The sequence below is a fragment of the Atta cephalotes genome (genome assembly GCF_000143395.1).
Source record: "Atta cephalotes unplaced genomic scaffold scaffold00099, whole genome shotgun sequence".
Classification (NCBI taxonomy): Eukaryota; Metazoa; Arthropoda; class Insecta; order Hymenoptera; family Formicidae; genus Atta; species Atta cephalotes.
Window position 1 is genome coordinate 250,216 of NW_012130163.1, and position 18,682 is coordinate 268,897.

Sequence of the window (18,682 nt, forward strand, 5' to 3'; positions counted from 1 at the left end):
AACGAAAAGTATAGTTACTGTAAATATATGAAAAGTATAATTACTAACAAAAAAAGTAATATTGCAAACTGTTATACATATTTTCTTTGAGGTACATATTGTAATACTTTACTTCAACAACATCAGATGTAAATTGCAAAGATTATCAACTTCACATCTTCAATTTCTCTTATTGATTTGTTCATCTCTTATGCGTAATTAAATTAAAATAATATGTATGCTACATATCTAAATGATAATTTTGCTGGTAATGCTTCTGTACCGTTTTGCTTCTTCATTTATTTATTTCTTCTGCTCATGATTTAAATTTCTTTATTTCGTGCATAATTCTGAATAAGTAAAGTGCTATCCTTTGTAATTGCGCAATTCGCCCTTTGAATTGCATAAAGTATCAACTTGATAAATAATCATAGCGTTTACGTGTCGACCGATTCAAAAGCTAATCACAACATTCCTACAGTACGTCTAACAATTTAATTAACCTGACAATTTAATGACGGGAAAGTTATTGTTCCACAAAAGACGAATGATATACTACGACTGTCGGTTCTTCTTATTTAAAGATAATTATTTTTCTTTATCCTTTTCCGCTTCACATTTTGTCGTGACGTGGACAAAAACATCTTCGTCATCCTCAAGACATGACATCCAGATATTGACCCCTGTGACCTGATTTCCCCTTTTTGCTTGAATTTCTAAGAGTTGGAATATCATTTGAATAATTTAAATGAAAAGGTCATAATTTAAAATCACAATAAAATAAGAGCTTATTACTGAAAAATTTTTTTATTTTAATTTTTCAGTCTCTGATTAGCTTTTTTTTCTTCTATTATCCGAAGTTAAAAATTAATTATTCTTTCAATAAAAATAAGATAAATACTGGATCTTTTCACTTATTTTCTTTTTCTTAAATTTATATTTTCTTACGCTTTTACGAAGTTAATTTTTTTATTAATAGAAAAAATTATAATTTGTTTTTCAATTTTCAGGATATAATTATTTATGATAGCAATAAATATGATGAATTATTTTTAGCTAAATATTTTATTGTAAATCAATTAAATCAAATTTTTTTATTTTCTGAAGATATGTTTATTGATGATTTTTTTATTTTCGGAACTTTGTATTATTTATCCATTAATATATATTAATGAATCATAAACTTTTAATATCATACATTTTATTTTTATTTAACATACATTAAATTGTTTTATAACACTTTTAATATTTCTTGCTCTCAAGTGTTTGTCGCAAGCCCTTATCGCGTGCGTGAAATCATAGTTTCGCGCACCCGCATGGAAACTCTTGATAATACTGTTTAACGACACACTGCATCCCAACAGTCTGATACATTTTACAACGCTTTTCGCAAAAATAATTCTGCCTGCCATTTCGCTAAGTTAAAAATTATTTAGTTTAAAATGATTAATATAAAAATGTTTTACATATACTGATTATACAATACTGATTATAAATACTTACAATTAGATATTCTTTCATTTCGTTATTATTTATGTTACTTGACATATTTAATCTGGACAAACTTTTAATTGAACCGATTTTATAATTTAATTAATAAATTACTAATTCAAAAAATACTTTTTCAAGCTATCTTTATTATCAAACATTAAAAATGTAAGACATTACTAGACAAATAAGATACTATTTAAAAAAATCGCACTGTATACGGAAAGTTGTTATTTACATTTCCTGATTCGTCGTTGAGATGTATCGATTAGCAATTAAACCCGATACGGTACAGCATTCTGATGATCGATGGGACGATATGAATATGTCCTCTCCTACATACCTTCCTCCATAAATTGTAAAGATATGCAAATCATCTGCATGTTGTGTTCTGGGATTTCTCTTCGTTTTTCCAGATAATTACTAGTTATTTATCACAACTGAATTCGATACCCATGTATATACAATAATCACAATAATAATAATAACAACTTTATTAGAGAGAGAGTATAAATACTAAAAGAAATACGTGTTAATATACATACAGAATAATAAAAAGAAAAAAAATGCATTTCAAAAGGTGAAGCATCTGCATAATGATACTAAGCCTCTTATCGCGTTCTCCAAACTTTTGTATCAAAATTCGATCATTTTGCATCTCGGAAAATTCCCATTATCGCACGTAAGCGTTACCGGTCGCAATGGAAACCGAGTGAAAAGGCCATATTAGGCATCCGACGCGGTATAATCGCGTCGTCTACCACGAGGCATTACTGTCGTCTAATGTACGTCCAGTCTCTCTCTCTCACGCCCCCGCTGGTTGGGGCCCGAAGAACGACCGAACGAGCTGTGGCGAAACGAGACGAAGTGTACCGAGGGGCCCCATCGGCGGCAGGGCCCCCGTCCGCCGTCGCCGATCGGCGAGATCGCGACGAGCCGAGCTCTCGCGAGGTGTTCTCGACCGACTGGGTCGCGAAGCCGCGCGCGATCGCTCACGTTACCCTTGCTGAATAATCTGTCAATTACACGGAAGATAATGCACTCAGATGCGTGTTCATATTTTGGATCGATAAGTCGATGACAGGCCACAACATTCGGGCTGTTCCAAAAGTGGTCTTCGCATCCTCTTAAAAGTGGTTTTTAGGTACGTCTGAAACTGTAGCTGTCATCGAAACTAAAGTGGTTTCCAGCTTGAACATACAATATTATGTGCAGTGCGATCGCGTCCAGTGGATGCGTCAAGTGAATAGTTTCATGGAAATTCGAATGTTAAATAATATATAATTAAAACAAGTGAGAAGATTTAGTAAAAATAATATATTCATCATTTTATTTTTGTTATTTTTATCCGATTGTCTCATGTATAAATAAGATTCGTAAAGGGTAAGCGCCTTCATATGATCATTACAATTTTCATATTTTTCAACTTCTTTCATCTAATTATATTTATATTTAACGTACTGAAACGTATGAGAATAATATTAAATATAGCTACGTAGAATACATATTATCCATAATATTTTTTTTAATAAGAAATGAAATAGAATTTAATATAGTGCGGTTGAAATCTATTTATTTCTAGAGAGAGAAAATTTATCAAATTGTACAAGCTCTAAATTATATTTTCAAAAACGTATGTAAAATAAGATTTCATATAGTTAATCTATAATTTCATTTTTGTTTTATGTTTTTTAAATATAAGATAAATCATTCTATAGCTACTTTTAAACATGAAAATCAAAACGAAAAAAATGTCTTGAATTAAATATATTAGTGCCGATATGATTGTTTGTAACCAGTGTGGCTCATCTTTAGGCATATCTCGTTCTTAGGAATGGCAGTGAGCAACCGGATGTGCACGCCTATTCGCGTTTAAATATCGCATTAATGCAAAGTGCTCATTTTACGCAATCAAACTCGTCTGCCCTTTTTCAACGAAGTTTAAATATGATGGAAAAAATTGATTATACATTATTCAGTCTTTTTAGCTTCTTAATTCTTCTATCAATTTTTCTTCACTTATTTCTTTATTGATAAAATATTTTAATTATAAATTTCAACCAATTCTTCTTTTATTTGTATTTGTAAAATCTAAAAATAATTTAATTATACATAAATTATACATATAAAAAATATACTTTTTAACTTTTAATATTGAAACTAAAATTATTGATCAGGTAACATAAAGTGGAACTGACTTACAGCTTCAAATTGTAAATTACTCTTCTAACAACAAGAAAGTCTATCTGTTAATTCTTTGCTTTCTTTTTCTAAAATTAGTGTGAATCAAGTCAGACAGTTATATATATTTAACATGAAATTTTTGAAAAATTATCAATTGTTGATAGACGCGGTGCCATCTTTGGCAGCTTAGCTGTATGAGCTATGTAGCAACGATGTTATTCAGATACATATAGCAAGTAATTTCCTCGATCGCGATATCCAATCCTGTTTGAGACATTGTCGCTACACTGCCGGATGTGAGCGCAATGACTGTTCTCAAGTTTTCTCGACTGTCAGAGACGGAAGTGCATGAACGGCCAGGTGCATAGATGTATGTGCGTTCATGCGATCGCGACGAAGCGATCTTCCCCTTATATCGTTTTCATCGTGTGTGTTTTCTCATACATCTCTTTTTTAACGAATAGAGTTCAATTTGGGTGTCTTTTGTTGTCAAATTGAATTTCTCAGCGCGTTGATACACGTTGCCGATTGTTTGCCGTAAAATTATTCATGAAGATTCGCGTCTGCGACGGCAAAGTAGTAACTTGCATCGCCGAGTATGGAAATTTTCTTCCTGGGCCGGATAGCTGGCAATGCTTATTGGTATTCTATTCCTTTGCTAGTCTATCGCTATTCTCTTGTACGATTCATTGTTCATACCTGATCTGATGTGATACGAGACAGAAAAGGAAAGAGTAATACAATCGAAGAGAAAGAGAAAGAGGGGAAATAAGAAGGAGAGGGAGTAGGTAAAGTGGACTGCATTTCATTATTGCAACACGTGAAATCGCGAAGTATTATTGAATTTGAGAATCATTTTATACGCATAAAATAAATATCAAAATAATATAAATAGAGTCGAATCAAAGCTCTTTAAGATGAATCGATCAATAAATTAATGCCTTTGTGAGCCATGCATTGGATCTTGGTGTGAAATAGTTCCGTTATTTAATTTCTCAGATAAAAATCATACGTTTTCATCCTTTATATTTGATTTAATTATTTATGTATTTATTCTGCATATCCAAGTAATATTGTAGATTGTTATATGCGATTAATTGTAATTTCTACTTATTATTATACAGTGTATCAGGAAACAATGATTTCGCAAATTTAAATTGTGATATTAAAAAGGATCCGAACCAAGAATCAAAACGTATGATTTTTGTTTTTTGAAAGATTAAATAAAGGAACTATTTCATACCAAGATCCAGTGCATGGCTCACAAAGGCATTAATTTATTGAAATATCATAATATCATAATATTTTTAATGTATTTTTTAACATTAAAGAATAATCGATAATAATAAAATCGTATCGATAATAATATCGTAATCGATAATAATAAATAGATTAAAATAAATGAAAGATTAAGAAGCAGGGAAGAATTAAAAGCGTCTAGACATTGTACCGTAACAACATTATGGAATTAAGCGCCATGCTTTGTCGATCGATGTGACTTAGCGATCGGTTGCATTAGCGTAATTTTTCCTCGAGTATCCAACGAATGGGAATCGTATGCGTACTCGGTGAAACACCCACGAGAACACGATTGCGAACGTTGTTGGCACCGAGCAACGAGATGTAGCAATCTTTCGCGCATGGTATGTTGAATCTTTTTATAACAAAAAGAGCCTAGATATGACCGTCCGTGAGTCATTTCGTCGTCGGCATGGCAATCAGTCGACGTAGTATTTCGTCGTCGGAATAAGGCTTTTTTTTATGCACCTTATAGCGATTTATCATCCGGTCGATTAAATACTCATTGAAAACTCATTTCAAATCCAGGAAAAGATAAATTGTCCCTTGTGATTCAATACGATCACTCAATACATAGTAAACGTTTAGTAAAAAAAGCAGTTATTGTCAGTAATGTTAGTGTTGAACTGTTTTCATTAGAAGGATTCGAAGATATCTTGAGGTCTAATTCATCATTGCAATTACAACTAATCGATTGGTAAGATTTTGTAATGTTACGAAAAATGTTAATATTAAGAAGATGTATTCGTCGAGATTGAATAAAATTCGCAATTATTAATTGCATAATTGCAGTCGTCAGCTGCGTGACATTTGAAGTAAATGTCTGATTATATATAACGTTATAAATAAATGTGCACAGACTTGGTTCTCGTCCATAACATTCATCATGTTGCTTATTCATATAATTAATTAATCATTAAGTGTACAAAAGTGTCAAATAAACCATACAAATTTTTCTATCAATAATTTTTCCATAAACATTTTCTTAACGTTTATATTTTGAATTTTAATTTTTGCTTTTTAACTTTTTTCACGATTTTTAAGTTTTAATCTATAAGAATATTTAAGGATGTATCAGATATAGTCTTGTCTCTGCAAAAGTGATTGGAATTGAAAATATACATTCAATATAAAAATAAATATTATAAATATATGAAATGAGAGTTCAATGAGATCAATATTCAATAATACAATTTTATATAGTTTAAATAAATTTTTTTTCATTTCATCTTAATTATTTTTTACAAACATATCTACTTCTTATCGGAATATTTTTTGATTCACGTTCTAAACGACCAAATTTTTTGTATTTCTTTTCTACTTTCAAATATCTAATATAGAAAAATCTGTAATTCTTTCATAATGTTTCCATTTTATTAAAAAATACATACACGTAATACATCCTTAAGAGATAGAATGAAACGATCGAAGTCGATTGTTTTCGAGGGCCGACTGCGATTGTGCACATATCTCGCGTGTATACGACGGGATCAAAAAAATTGCTAATACCAACATAATTAACAACGTGCTTATTCGCGCTTGACGAGGAAAAAAATCTGGTAGCGCACAATTTTTGCAACTGCTCGAGTGTGATGAAACGGTTGTTTATGGATAGAGAAGAACACACGTCATGTGCGTCAGTTGCGTGAGTAAGTCTTGGCCATTAAGTCGCGCGCCACGATGCTGGTGATCGAGATATATCCTGCTCATAAACTCATTCGTTTCTACCGTTTAATAAATAAATCGTACATGCCGATATAAAAATATGTATATATGTGCAATGAACGATGCAAGCGGCTGTTAATTACCCGCACTCTCAACTGGGAGCAAACAATAATTAAGCGTAACTACGTGTACCGGCGATAAAATCACGCGTCGCACTTGGCCGCGTAAAATCCGACGCCCAAGGGAATAGTTTAACGCTTGAATAGCATTTCGGGCATTTCGAATCGAGAAACTTATTATACAGAGTGTTTCTTAAATAGCAGATAATCATGTGTTATTCCTAATTAAAAATTGAGTCGAAAAATCTTTTACAATTTAGCAATTTTCGTAATGATTAATGAAATATTAATTTTTAAATATTATCGAATAGCTGCTCAATCATTAACTATTACGAAAATTGCAAAATAATAAATAACTTTTGATTCAATTTTTTATCAGAAATAGCATTATATGATTTCGGCAATCACTTACTCGGCAATCTTTAGAAATTAATGTTTCATCAATCATTGCAAAAATTGCAAAATAGTAGAGAATTTTTCGATTTAATTTTTATTCAGGAATAGCGCTATGTGATTAATGCCAGCTATTGAAGAAACACTCTGTGTATTTGCCTGATCGCTAATAAAATAAAAACAACGTAGAACAATTGTCAAGTGAAGAAATAGTATCTTCTTTTAGCACAACAATTGCACGCGCGTTACTTGAATATTCTCTTCAAAAGGCTCTTTCAGTTGAGTCTTTATATTCATGAGTCTGTTCTACTACAATCGCGAGTTTCTCCGCGAAGATGCGAAGTTTGGCGCGACAGGCCAACGATTGAAGGTACCTCGGGATCTCCTGCATCCGGCTTTGTGTTTGCAGGAGGCTGAAGGCTGATCTACAATACCTGAGAAGAAGGGGACTACTCAAGGCGTCCGGCGGCGGCGGCGGCGGCGGCGGCGGCGGCGGCGGCGGCGGCAGCGGCGAACTATCGCATCAAGGACGCAAATGCGCACGATGCAGTGCGTCGTTTGGTAGATTTTACAATATTGGCACAACTTGCATGCGCTGCAGACACCGCGTATGCCGGCAATGTCGCATTGAGATCAGAAACCGCGCAGGAGATGACAAAGAAGTCGAGTGGATCTGCAACGTTTGCTACAAGATTGCGTAAGTATCTCACTTGAAATTTCCCAAACTCAGCCGTTTCTTTGCAAGGAATTTTTGCGAAAAATTAAATATCAAACATTAAATGTCAATTTTGTTTATTATTTAATATTAGTTAAATATTTAATAATAGTTGTTTATTAAATTTAATAATAATTATAGTAAAAAGATATGTTGTTTTTATAATATGTATGTATTGCAATATACAAAAAAAATATGACAACATGAGAACAATATGAGAACATTTTAGTAAAAAAAAGCGTTAAATATGTCTCCAAAATAAAAAATAAAATCTCGTTGATTTTTGTATAATATTTCAAGAATTTCTTGTTAAATTTTATAAAAATAACTTCGATGACTAATGCAAATAGAATAAAATTACGGAGACAAAATAACAAGCAAATGAAATATGTGAAACTTTAGTAATGCCAAATTAAAATAGAGAATACGTCTTTTCCGTATCGCGCTATGCAATTCTTTGTTTTCTGCACGTTTTTTTATATGCGTTCATATAGTTTCAAACTCGTTCAATTTGCAGTGAATTACACGTCGTTACCGGTAAGTGGATGCACGAAAGTTCGATTTCCAGCAAATCTGTCAGCGAGAAAACAGCACATATTCCAGTGGACATATTGAATCGCAGCATCCGACGAGCTTGGACGATTAATGGTGCGTTCCAATATGTATAATATAATTAATCTTCCGTCGATGACTCGGTAGAAAGTACGAAGAAAAAGAAAATTCGTCTTTAATAGACAGCGAAAGCTATTAGAGAAATATTAGAGAACGTTAATTAATGTTACAATTATAGTAATTTTCATGTTGATTTCCTACTTGTTTCCTCACGTTCCTCGAATCATGATTGCTTCCGCTTCATTCTGCATGTGACACACAGAGAATTTATATACAAAAAAATTATTTTCTCTAAAGGTCCTCCAACACGTTGGTTAGCTGCGAGAAAGTCTCCAGAATTGCGAATATATCGCAGTTTACCATCTCGCCATCAGGATTATCAAGATCCATTAAAGGATTCAAACTTCGATGACAGAACATTATCGAAACTTGAGAATTTGCGAGAAGGCAGATTGGACGTAAAGGACTGCGCTGAGAATGCCGGTGACAACTGTAGAGATGCAATTGAAGCGATCGAGAAGAGCACATCGATTAACGAACGAACAAAACGAGAGAAACCAATCGTTAAAGAGGAGGAAGTGCCATTATTGGATATTATAAGATTTAATAAGAGAAGCGAGCGCTCGGGTAAAGAGCAAGAGGATCCTGTGCAGGAGCAGTGCACACCGAGAATATCACTTATAAAACCGCCAAGAATCCTCGCAAAGTTTATATCTCCGGACACAAAACCGAGCCCAACGAAGCATGGCGAGAGGAAATCAAATATTCCAATTTTTAAAAGGAGCTCCAAAGAGTTCGAAGATATCCGGAGCCCACAAGAGTCACCCAAGCGATCGCTTATTCCTCAAAGGTACTTCTTCTTTATTTTATAAGTGTTAAACATGACTTTAATTTTATCAACAAATTATTTTAAAATGAATATCATCTCTCTCTCTCTCTCTCTCTCTTCTCTCTCTCTCTCCTCCTCCCTCCCTCTCTGTGATAGACAGACCTAGAGAAAAGTGACGTACAGGTCCAAAAATAGTTTTGTAACATTTTGTCGTATCTGTCGTCGTTTCCGAGATAACGATTTTTTCGTCTAGATTTGTACGTCACATTTGTTTAAGCCTGTCTATCACAGAGAGGAGAAAGAGAGAGAGAGAATTCATGATAACAATAGATATTAATAGTGAAATTATTAATTATTAAATATAAACAAACAATTCTTGATTAATATAAATAATTAAATAATTAAGTACATATTTATTTTTTATTTTTAATAATTTATATATAATTTATACACATTATATTATTACTTATTAATATTAATATATTAATACTAATCTACATTATTATTCTATAGATATAGAGGAAGCACTGATGATTTGCGTCGCAGTCGTGAGGACATAAGCGTGCCGAGCTTGATTCCAAAACTCTTATCCTCTCGCAGTAAGGAGGAGCGATTGAAGCGGCAAGACAGTAAAGACGACATCCGTCCTTTATCGAGATCTGCACGAAAGGATTTCAAGGAAGAGAGCAAGTCACCGTCACTTGCCATTTCACAAACGTCCACCAATAAGGACGAAGTCTACAAGTCAGGAATAAGGATCTTTCGTCGTGAAAATAGTCGCGAGGACGTGGGCAGAGACAACGCGAATTCGATCAAAGAATCCACGAAAGGAAAGCAACAGGAGAAGCAAGAAAGAACGGAGGTTGTGGGCGGTGCAGCAAAAGTTGCCGAGTTGAAAGTTACCGACGAGTTACCGAATAGAACGAGGTGCGAGGACGGCAAGGACAACGCCAACGACACCGAAAGATCGTCATCGGGAAGAAAGGAGGCACATGCCTCGATCGAATCGGACTCAACAGTACTGGACGCACAATCAGACGAGAAAGTTGATGCGAAACACCAGGACGCGAGGATGATCGACATGATCATCGCGGAAAACAGGACGCAGGACGAACGGATGCGAGAACAGGATACGATGGTCTTGGGCAACGAGGCGGACGAGAAGCATTTGCTAGCGACCCGAGAACCAATCGAATCCATCGTGGAAAATCAGAGGCAAAACAACAACGAAAAGGAAACACGGAACACTACGGAACAATTATTGGATATCGGCAATGACGGTGACGTCATTGGAATCACCAATGAAAGAAAGGGCTCACTGGAGATCGGTTATGGAAAGAGGCCGGACGAGTTTCAAGTGGTCAGTGAATATGCTTGTGTATTGTTTGTGACATGTGGGCGCGATACACGCGGGCGTATCCGCGCGCGCGTGTGTGTGTGAAGGTGTTACCGACATCCTTTGCGAAACATGAGCCTTTTCTGTTGAAAATTAAATATATAATTAGTAATATTTCACTTTTCACTTTCACTTTCATTAATTATGATATTAAAAATGATCATAAGTAATAAGAAAAACTTGCGTATTTAATACTTATAGCAGAAAAGATTCATTATTAGAACATTCTTATACAGGGCGTTAAAAAAACATTCAATATTTATACGGTAGTACACGTGTAGTACTACAAAAGCCTTAGTAAACATAGGTCTAAAAGCCTTAGTAAACATAGGTAAAAGACAACACGACGCTTGGAGAAAAGATGTCGGCTGATAATTTATTCCAATTCTAGCAACATTTCTCGTTAGTACTAGCAGAAATCTATACTCTACAATTATTTATAAATGGAGTTTGTGCTGCAATTTTTTCAATTTTTTAGTATAAAATATACGGAATTTTTTTTTATATTTTTATAAGGAATTATAAAACTATGAAAAAAAATGCTACTGGAACTGTCATTATTTCCTTGTTAGAATGTCGTACTAACTTTATGGATATCCAAAAGTAGTATCTGTAAAGTTAGCACATTCTATTAATAAAAAAAAGATAATGATAATTCTAGTATGCGTATTTCATAGTTTTACAGTTCTTTATGAAAATAAAATTTTTATCCTACAAAAAATCAAAATTGAAAACATAACGTGTTCTTCACGAATCTAGCATGATATATCTAATCTAAAGTACAGATAAATATTTCAATTTTTAGCTACAGATTCCAATAGTATTACTCGAGATTTATCAATATATGTAATTTGAAAACAAAATTCCAACAATTACCGATTTTACTATCTACATTCTATCATATAAATACGCGTTGAATGATTATTTTTTAATACTCTGTATATTTATCAATCATTATTTTCACATAAATAACTTTTTTGTCAAGTTATATTAAATCTAAACTTTTTTTTACACACAAAATTTTGACTTTTCTTTAAAATTTATTAAGTAAATTTCTTAGACAATAGATTTTCAAAATATATTTTATTTTTCTGCTTAATTTTTTTTAAAGCAATAACTAATTCCAAGCGTGCAAAGTACAGAACATAAAGAATAAAATCACTACTATTCTATTGCTTATGTAAGAAATGACGAAATAATATTATAATATCTTGGGAAGTGGCAGGAAAGTCTTATTCATAAAAGTGCTGATTACATATTTATGAACCTATAAAGAGAGAGAAAACTTACATACATTTGATTTTTTTTATTTATAATATTTATGACTATCGAATTACTTAATAGGAAGTTTTTGCAATAATATGGATCCAGATGTGAATGGTAAAATCACGTTATCCTTTTTTAAATTGATTGTTAAAAAGAAGATAATGTTAACATTCACCATGTCTGGTAAACGATATTACAAAAGCTCTTTAATATATCGCTTCTAACTACGATATTGTTTGTCCATATTATTCCTTAAACAGGTACGACGAAAGTTCTCCAAAGAAGAATTCTCAAATCCAGATGACACTGACGACACTCCAAATAAGCGTTGTTCAAGTGTAAGATGATTGATTTACAAATATAATATTAATCGCAATAAATTCTACTTAATTTACATTTCGAAGAATTTATAGTAAAATATTATCTATAATATTTATCTATTATAAATATTATAATAATTTTAATTGTAATAATAATAATTGGTAACACATTTAAAATTTTGAAACATAAATTAATTAATAATTGAATTGTATTCAAATTAAATTACAAATTTTGAATTAATTACGTATATTTTATATTACTCATGTTATTATATTACTGTACACTTGACAGTCTGAAAGTTTTGCAAGTTTAATTGAATTCTCATTTTATTAACAGCATTTATCGCCAGAAGCCAGTCCATTGAGTACAAGATCGTCGAGATACAGTCCTCGGGAGAGCGAGAGCGAACCCACTCCTGCATTGCCGCGTAAAACCGGAGGAGACTCCTGTTCCGCTTCCCAGAGGATACGCGACGCTATTACGAGGACCAGGAGAGAATCCAACAGTAGCACAAGATACGAAAGTAGCGGCAGCGAAAGTGTTAGGTGTGTTATTCATGCACTTTGATGATATTAAGTGTCTTTAATATTTATATTTAAAAAAAACGTATAAATATTAAAATAAGCGTAACGTTGGTGTGTTACACATTTTTTTTTCAATTTTAAAATAAAAAATTATATTAATTTTATAAAAGCAAAATTACATTCTTAAGATGCAAAAAATCTCCGAAATCACATTGTAGTTTTGTGTTTATCATGTAGATTAAGTGAGACCGGTTTGCACGGATATGCAGAATTGGCAAGGAAAGTAAAGTTCTTCGGAGGAAATGGTAATGGCTCGGTTTCGTCGACAATCGATGGCGATGAAGTTGTGCAACGCGACAGTGCAACCAGCGCAGGCGAGGATGAAATCAATGAAGATGGCCACGACAGAACAGGCCCAATTCCTTCGCAAGGAAGGACGATGCTGCGACGAAGAAGACAGTTCGATGCTCAAGGTAATTACAATTGTAATATGCAATTGTAAAATTATTAAAATATACATATAATTTTCCTAATTAAATCATTAAAACAATAATTTTGATGTATTAAATATTCGTTATTTAAACAATTGCATATTTAAATGGATTAGAGATCGAAAAGAATTTACTAACACTCGTTCTTAGAATCATTTAATTATATAAATTTTCTTCGTTGTTAATTGAAAGAGTTTTAGTTTTGTTTGTTTTCTCTAAGTTATTTACATTTTTAAAAAGCGTAACCGTAATTAATAATAACAAACAGTGCAATTATCGTATAATAGCTAAGTATCGTTTCGCTTTCGCGACTGTCTAGCTGCATATTGACTGCCGATAATTGTCGTAATTGCTCAATCGTGTACTCACGCGACTCTCAATTAAATTTTCGATATATGTTTTCATTATTTTTGCAACAATCGCTCAGAATCGAAATGTTGTGAGATTTTTTTTCCTTTGTTAATAAGTTTACAACGAAATGAACTTTCCTTGATTCTTAAACTTGAACTCATTTTACGATCTGCAGCAGATATCTAGATTAATTAATATATAGATTAATTAATATTAATAAAATAATTATCGTAATAAGAGAATAAATAAAATTAATAAAATAATTAATAAAATTATTGTAATAAGAGAATAATTTTTCATTTGAGTAAAAATTCTTATCTAGATTTTTGATTAAATTTGTACGCATAGAAATACTCCTTCTTATTTGTTTATTTACTATCTACTACATGTTTATTTATTATCTACGTACTCTATTTATTACCTACGTACTTTACTCTCTACTAAATATTCTATTCACTAACAGATATATCTACATATATAAAGAGTATAATGCCACTCATAATGATAAGCTCATCGATTATCGAAGCCTTGAGTAAACGTCTTAGTTGAAAGTGGTCAGTATTCTCTAACAAAACCGTGCGAATCCAGTGATGTCTCATTGTCACTTTTAAAAAACACGTTTAAACTGCGAGACAATAAATTCATTTTTGACTTAATATTGCGTCTAAGTGTTTTGCGATAATAAAATCATATCTAAAATTATAACTAAAATTCGTAGAAAGTACGGAACAATAGTTCATAACATTGTGTCGTAATTAATGTATCGTGAATAGGTTAACGAAATGATATCTATTAATGAGAGAAGAATAATTAATACAATATCGAAAAAACATTCTTATTAATTTTTATCGCTTTTAAGAAAGAAGTTTTAAGAAAATTTTGCTAATTGATCTTATATTCTTAAGTATTCTTAAGTATTTCAATAATATCTCGGGAAATATTAATAGTTTTTACTTGATATTATGTCAATTTTTTTCCTTCATGTTTCCAATGAAATCTCCATTTTCATTTTCGATAAGCATCGCGTTTCAAGCACGATTAAAGAACAGAATTAAAGGATATTAAAAGAGCAATGACTTTTAATCTCGTATTTCGTCAGCCACGAGAGATTCAATGGAATGTGAGAAAGGAATGCATTCAAAGTTTAATAATACATAAAACGCTTGATATGCATATTTCGAATCAATGTCAATCTTCATATCAAACATACCTGTGATTTTGCGCGATATCAATTGTAAAATCCGAGTCGAGCGCAAATCACATAATTCACTCAGGGATCGATCGTTTTATTTTGTAAGTTTTTTCGTGATTTGTTTCGATGTGTGTGCTTTCTGCAAACATGACGTTATCAAGAATATTCCAATTGTCAATCACGTTTCTATTGTCGATGTACTTTCTCATTTTCTACGCCGGAATGGTCGTGATTTTGTATTTGCTGTTGACGAGAAGTGATTAGCAATCAACATCAAAATGTGACGATGCATCTTTTTCTCCTTTAACGTTTCACAAAAATATTTTTGCCAAGAATGAAACAAAAAATAGATGAAAGGTATGCTTAATTTATATAAAGTATATAAAGTGGATCTACAGCAAGCTATCATAAATTAATATCTCAAATGTTTCACTCAAGATATATCAAGTCTCACTTCAGTTATATTCCTCAACCGTCTGACACCCGTACCTTTTCACTAATTCGTTCATTGTTATCTTCTTTGCATCGTTACATGTTAAATTGATGGCAGCTTATTATCACTACGTTTTGAGCCATAGAATCTTGAGATTCATGAGCCCGTTCGCTCATGAATCTCAAGATTTTCGTCCTAAATTCCGAATAAAATTCTTATCTGCTCATCTCTACCGTCCATTCTTGCCCGAGTATGATCGTTTTAGCACGGAATCATCCGTACGTGGCGCGACGGCGAGCGAAGCGGGCGGTGGGCAGCAGGTGAGGCGAAGCGAAGCAGGGCCCAGGGAAACAGCATAGGAATAATAGTGTAACAACGTTCCCTGCTGGCACTGTATAGTCCGCTCACCTGCGACGCGAATATACGGGGTGTTGCAGAATCACCGCTCGATGAGCGAGAAATAATAAAATGTGCGGACGTGATTATTGCATGAATTCGTCGGATTGTAAAAAAGCCACGACTCCCGTCACTCTTGCATTAAGAATCTTCTTTTGATACGATTATATTTTAATCGATATCAAAGATAAGAAAAAAATACAATAAATATTTGAATAGATTTTTTTTTATGAATTACTCTAGATGGAATCGCAAAACTTCGAAAGCCCCGATATTAATAAAATTCTTATATTTAAAACTGTGTTAAGGATGTGTATAATCTCTGTCAAAAGTAAATTGGAAATTTGGTTCGTATAAAAATAAATGTTATGCACATATGAAACAGTTCGATAATGTCATTATATTTATATTTAACAATACAGTTTTATAGTTTAAATAAATTTTTTTTCATTTTATGTTATTTTTTAAAAACATTTACACTTCTTATATGAAATAATTTTTTAACCTACGTTCTAAATCGCTGCTAAATGTTTTGTATTATTTTCAAATACAGTAGTATAGATAAATCTATAATTTTTTCGATACTTTTTCGATTTTTTTTCGATATTTTTTCGACATTTTGTTAAAAAATACGTGTAATATATTCTTAAATATAATCTTAAAATATCATACGTCAATCACACAGTATTAACATTTTAAAAGCATTTTAAATTTTTACTTAAGATTTATGATGATTTTAAAATAAGAACTATAATTACCGATCTAAGATCTCTAAGTTTTTGTTCAGTTTGTTCACGGAGAAGATACCACCGTTTTTCGTCATTGTGAAATACGTTTTTTTGTTTGTAACTAAAATAGCGTTGCAAGCAGGAAAAAAGATACGGAAGATAGCGGATTGCTTTATTGAATTAGTCACCCGATATAGTACGACGTAATGCACTATAGCGTCGGGATACTATGTGTTGTAGTAAGGTAGTGACCGACGCTGCACGGGATTCAGGTGTGCCCCTTGGTGTAGACGCTCTCAGTTTAGCGGCGGTAGCCCACGCGAATCGCTCGCCTTACCTTCTTCGAGTTGGCATGGTGACCAGAGCCGCCTTTATTTCGCGACAAGAAAAGAGAATGAAGAATTCAATCCTCCGCGTTGCCGATCTCTTTGGTTTCTTGATACTTGAAAGTGGTGACCGAATGTTTCGAGCTTTCCCAAGTCAATTTTCATATATTCTCGGATGATCAATGAAAGAAACAATATAATTCGATAAAATAGTTGAGAAGGTACATCTGTATCTTCGTTAACATGTGAAATATCAGTTTTTTTTTAATATCGAAGAAAGTATTTCTTAAAAAGAAATGTGTAGTTACATCTTGTTCAAAATAATGATATCGACAAAAAACTTTCTACATATAACTTTTCATGCATTTCAGAATTATATCTTTGACATAATTCTAAATTACATACACAGTCACTAGTCTCTTCTCGTACTATGAAAGACATCAGTGATACCAAATTATAAATTCTTTGAAAATCTCTTGGAAATTTTTTTTAGAAAATTTTTTTTAAAAATTTTTTTCTTATTTGAAAAATTTTTTAGAAGTTTTATAAAGTGTGTAATTTTATATCTCCAAATGTATGTGTCTTTACGTACATGCGATGACAGCTAAACCATTCGAGGACAACGAAAAGATTAGAAAAATTTGATTAGAACTTTAAGTTGTTTGGTAAGGCTTCATTGCGGTTATATTTCGGTGCATTGACAGCGAATCAGAACGTTTTGCAAAACTTTGCGAGAGTTGAGGAACATTTTATTTGACGCTGACACTTTTTCACGAAAAGTCACTGCACGATCACGCTTCACTTTAAATGTAATAAGTAATATCTTAAGATGCTAATATGGCTTTGTGATTGATTTATGACATTTTAAAACTGTACTAAAATAGTTTTAAATATGTATAAGAAATTATGAATATCGGCTATAAACTTTCAATCATAATATTTAATTTTGCAAAAAAATTAGATAAGATTAGATAAGATTAAATCGAAATTGAAATAATCATTTCAAATTGATGAAAATCAATTTCAATATTTCAATTATGAAGAAATAATTATAAATAAATATATTTTATGCAAAGCAATTAATTGTATACATAATATTATGTTAAGAAATCTATTGTACTAACAATTTCGTGATTTCTTTTTATCACATTTTCATACAGTTACAATAATGAAATATATACAAATATGAATACAATTGCAAACAGTGAAAAAATCCAAAAATTTATCGATTTTATATCGATGCTTTTTAATAATAAAAAAATAAAATATAGTTCTCTGCGAAATTAGAAAAAAATTGTATCGAAGTTATTTCAGCCATTGATAACATTTTATTTATTTAATTTCATAAAAAAGAAATTTAATATCTCCTTCAAATAGAAAATTTTAATTTCTCAAAATTAGCCTATCATTATATTCTACTGCTTAGTATTTCAATAGTCCCATTTTATATCTTTAACGATAAGCTAAATATAATTTCATATTTAAAGTGGATCACATGACATAAATTATAGACTTACCTCAGGTTAGTACTAACAATTGTAGACTCCAAGTATGTATGAAGTAAGCCCATAATTTACGAAGTTTATATAGATATTCAAAGTAGATCTTACGAATTACAGATTTATCTAACTCTAGAATTGACAATTGCAGGCTTTAAAAAGGTTTCTTTCAAATGATATACAGAGTATTTGATAAGTAATAATAAAACTTTCGCATAGGGATAGAGCGGACTAAACTAAGTCGAAAAGTCCTCTACAATTTTCACAATAATTAACAAAATATTAATTACTAAAAATCGCTAAATATTGATTTTCAATAATTTTTTACTCAAGAACTATCAACTTTACAGAGAAACAACAAGTAACAAAAATTGTTTATTTTCTTCTCGTAGAGCTCTGAGAATGTTTTCACAATTTTTTAGTACATCATATTCTCGTGTTAAAAATAGAGAGGGAGAGAGAGAGAGAGAGAGAGG

At 32.0% G+C, this 18,682-nt stretch overlaps 1 protein-coding gene across 1 annotated transcript in view; it reads left to right on the forward strand.

Annotated features, from left to right (window-relative positions):
- The window catches only part of LOC105624989, a 69,440-nt gene that overhangs the window by 18,742 nt on the left and 32,016 nt on the right, over window positions 1-18,682 (forward strand). Inside the window, exons 2-8 of the mRNA XM_012206332.1 lie at window positions 7,537-7,824; window positions 8,360-8,490; window positions 8,752-9,304; window positions 9,797-10,643; window positions 12,206-12,283; window positions 12,603-12,811; window positions 13,028-13,263. Of these exons, the coding sequence (XP_012061722.1) occupies window positions 7,537-7,824; window positions 8,360-8,490; window positions 8,752-9,304; window positions 9,797-10,643; window positions 12,206-12,283; window positions 12,603-12,811; window positions 13,028-13,263 (2,342 nt within the window). The remainder of the gene's footprint in view (window positions 1-7,536; window positions 7,825-8,359; window positions 8,491-8,751; window positions 9,305-9,796; window positions 10,644-12,205; window positions 12,284-12,602; window positions 12,812-13,027; window positions 13,264-18,682) is intronic.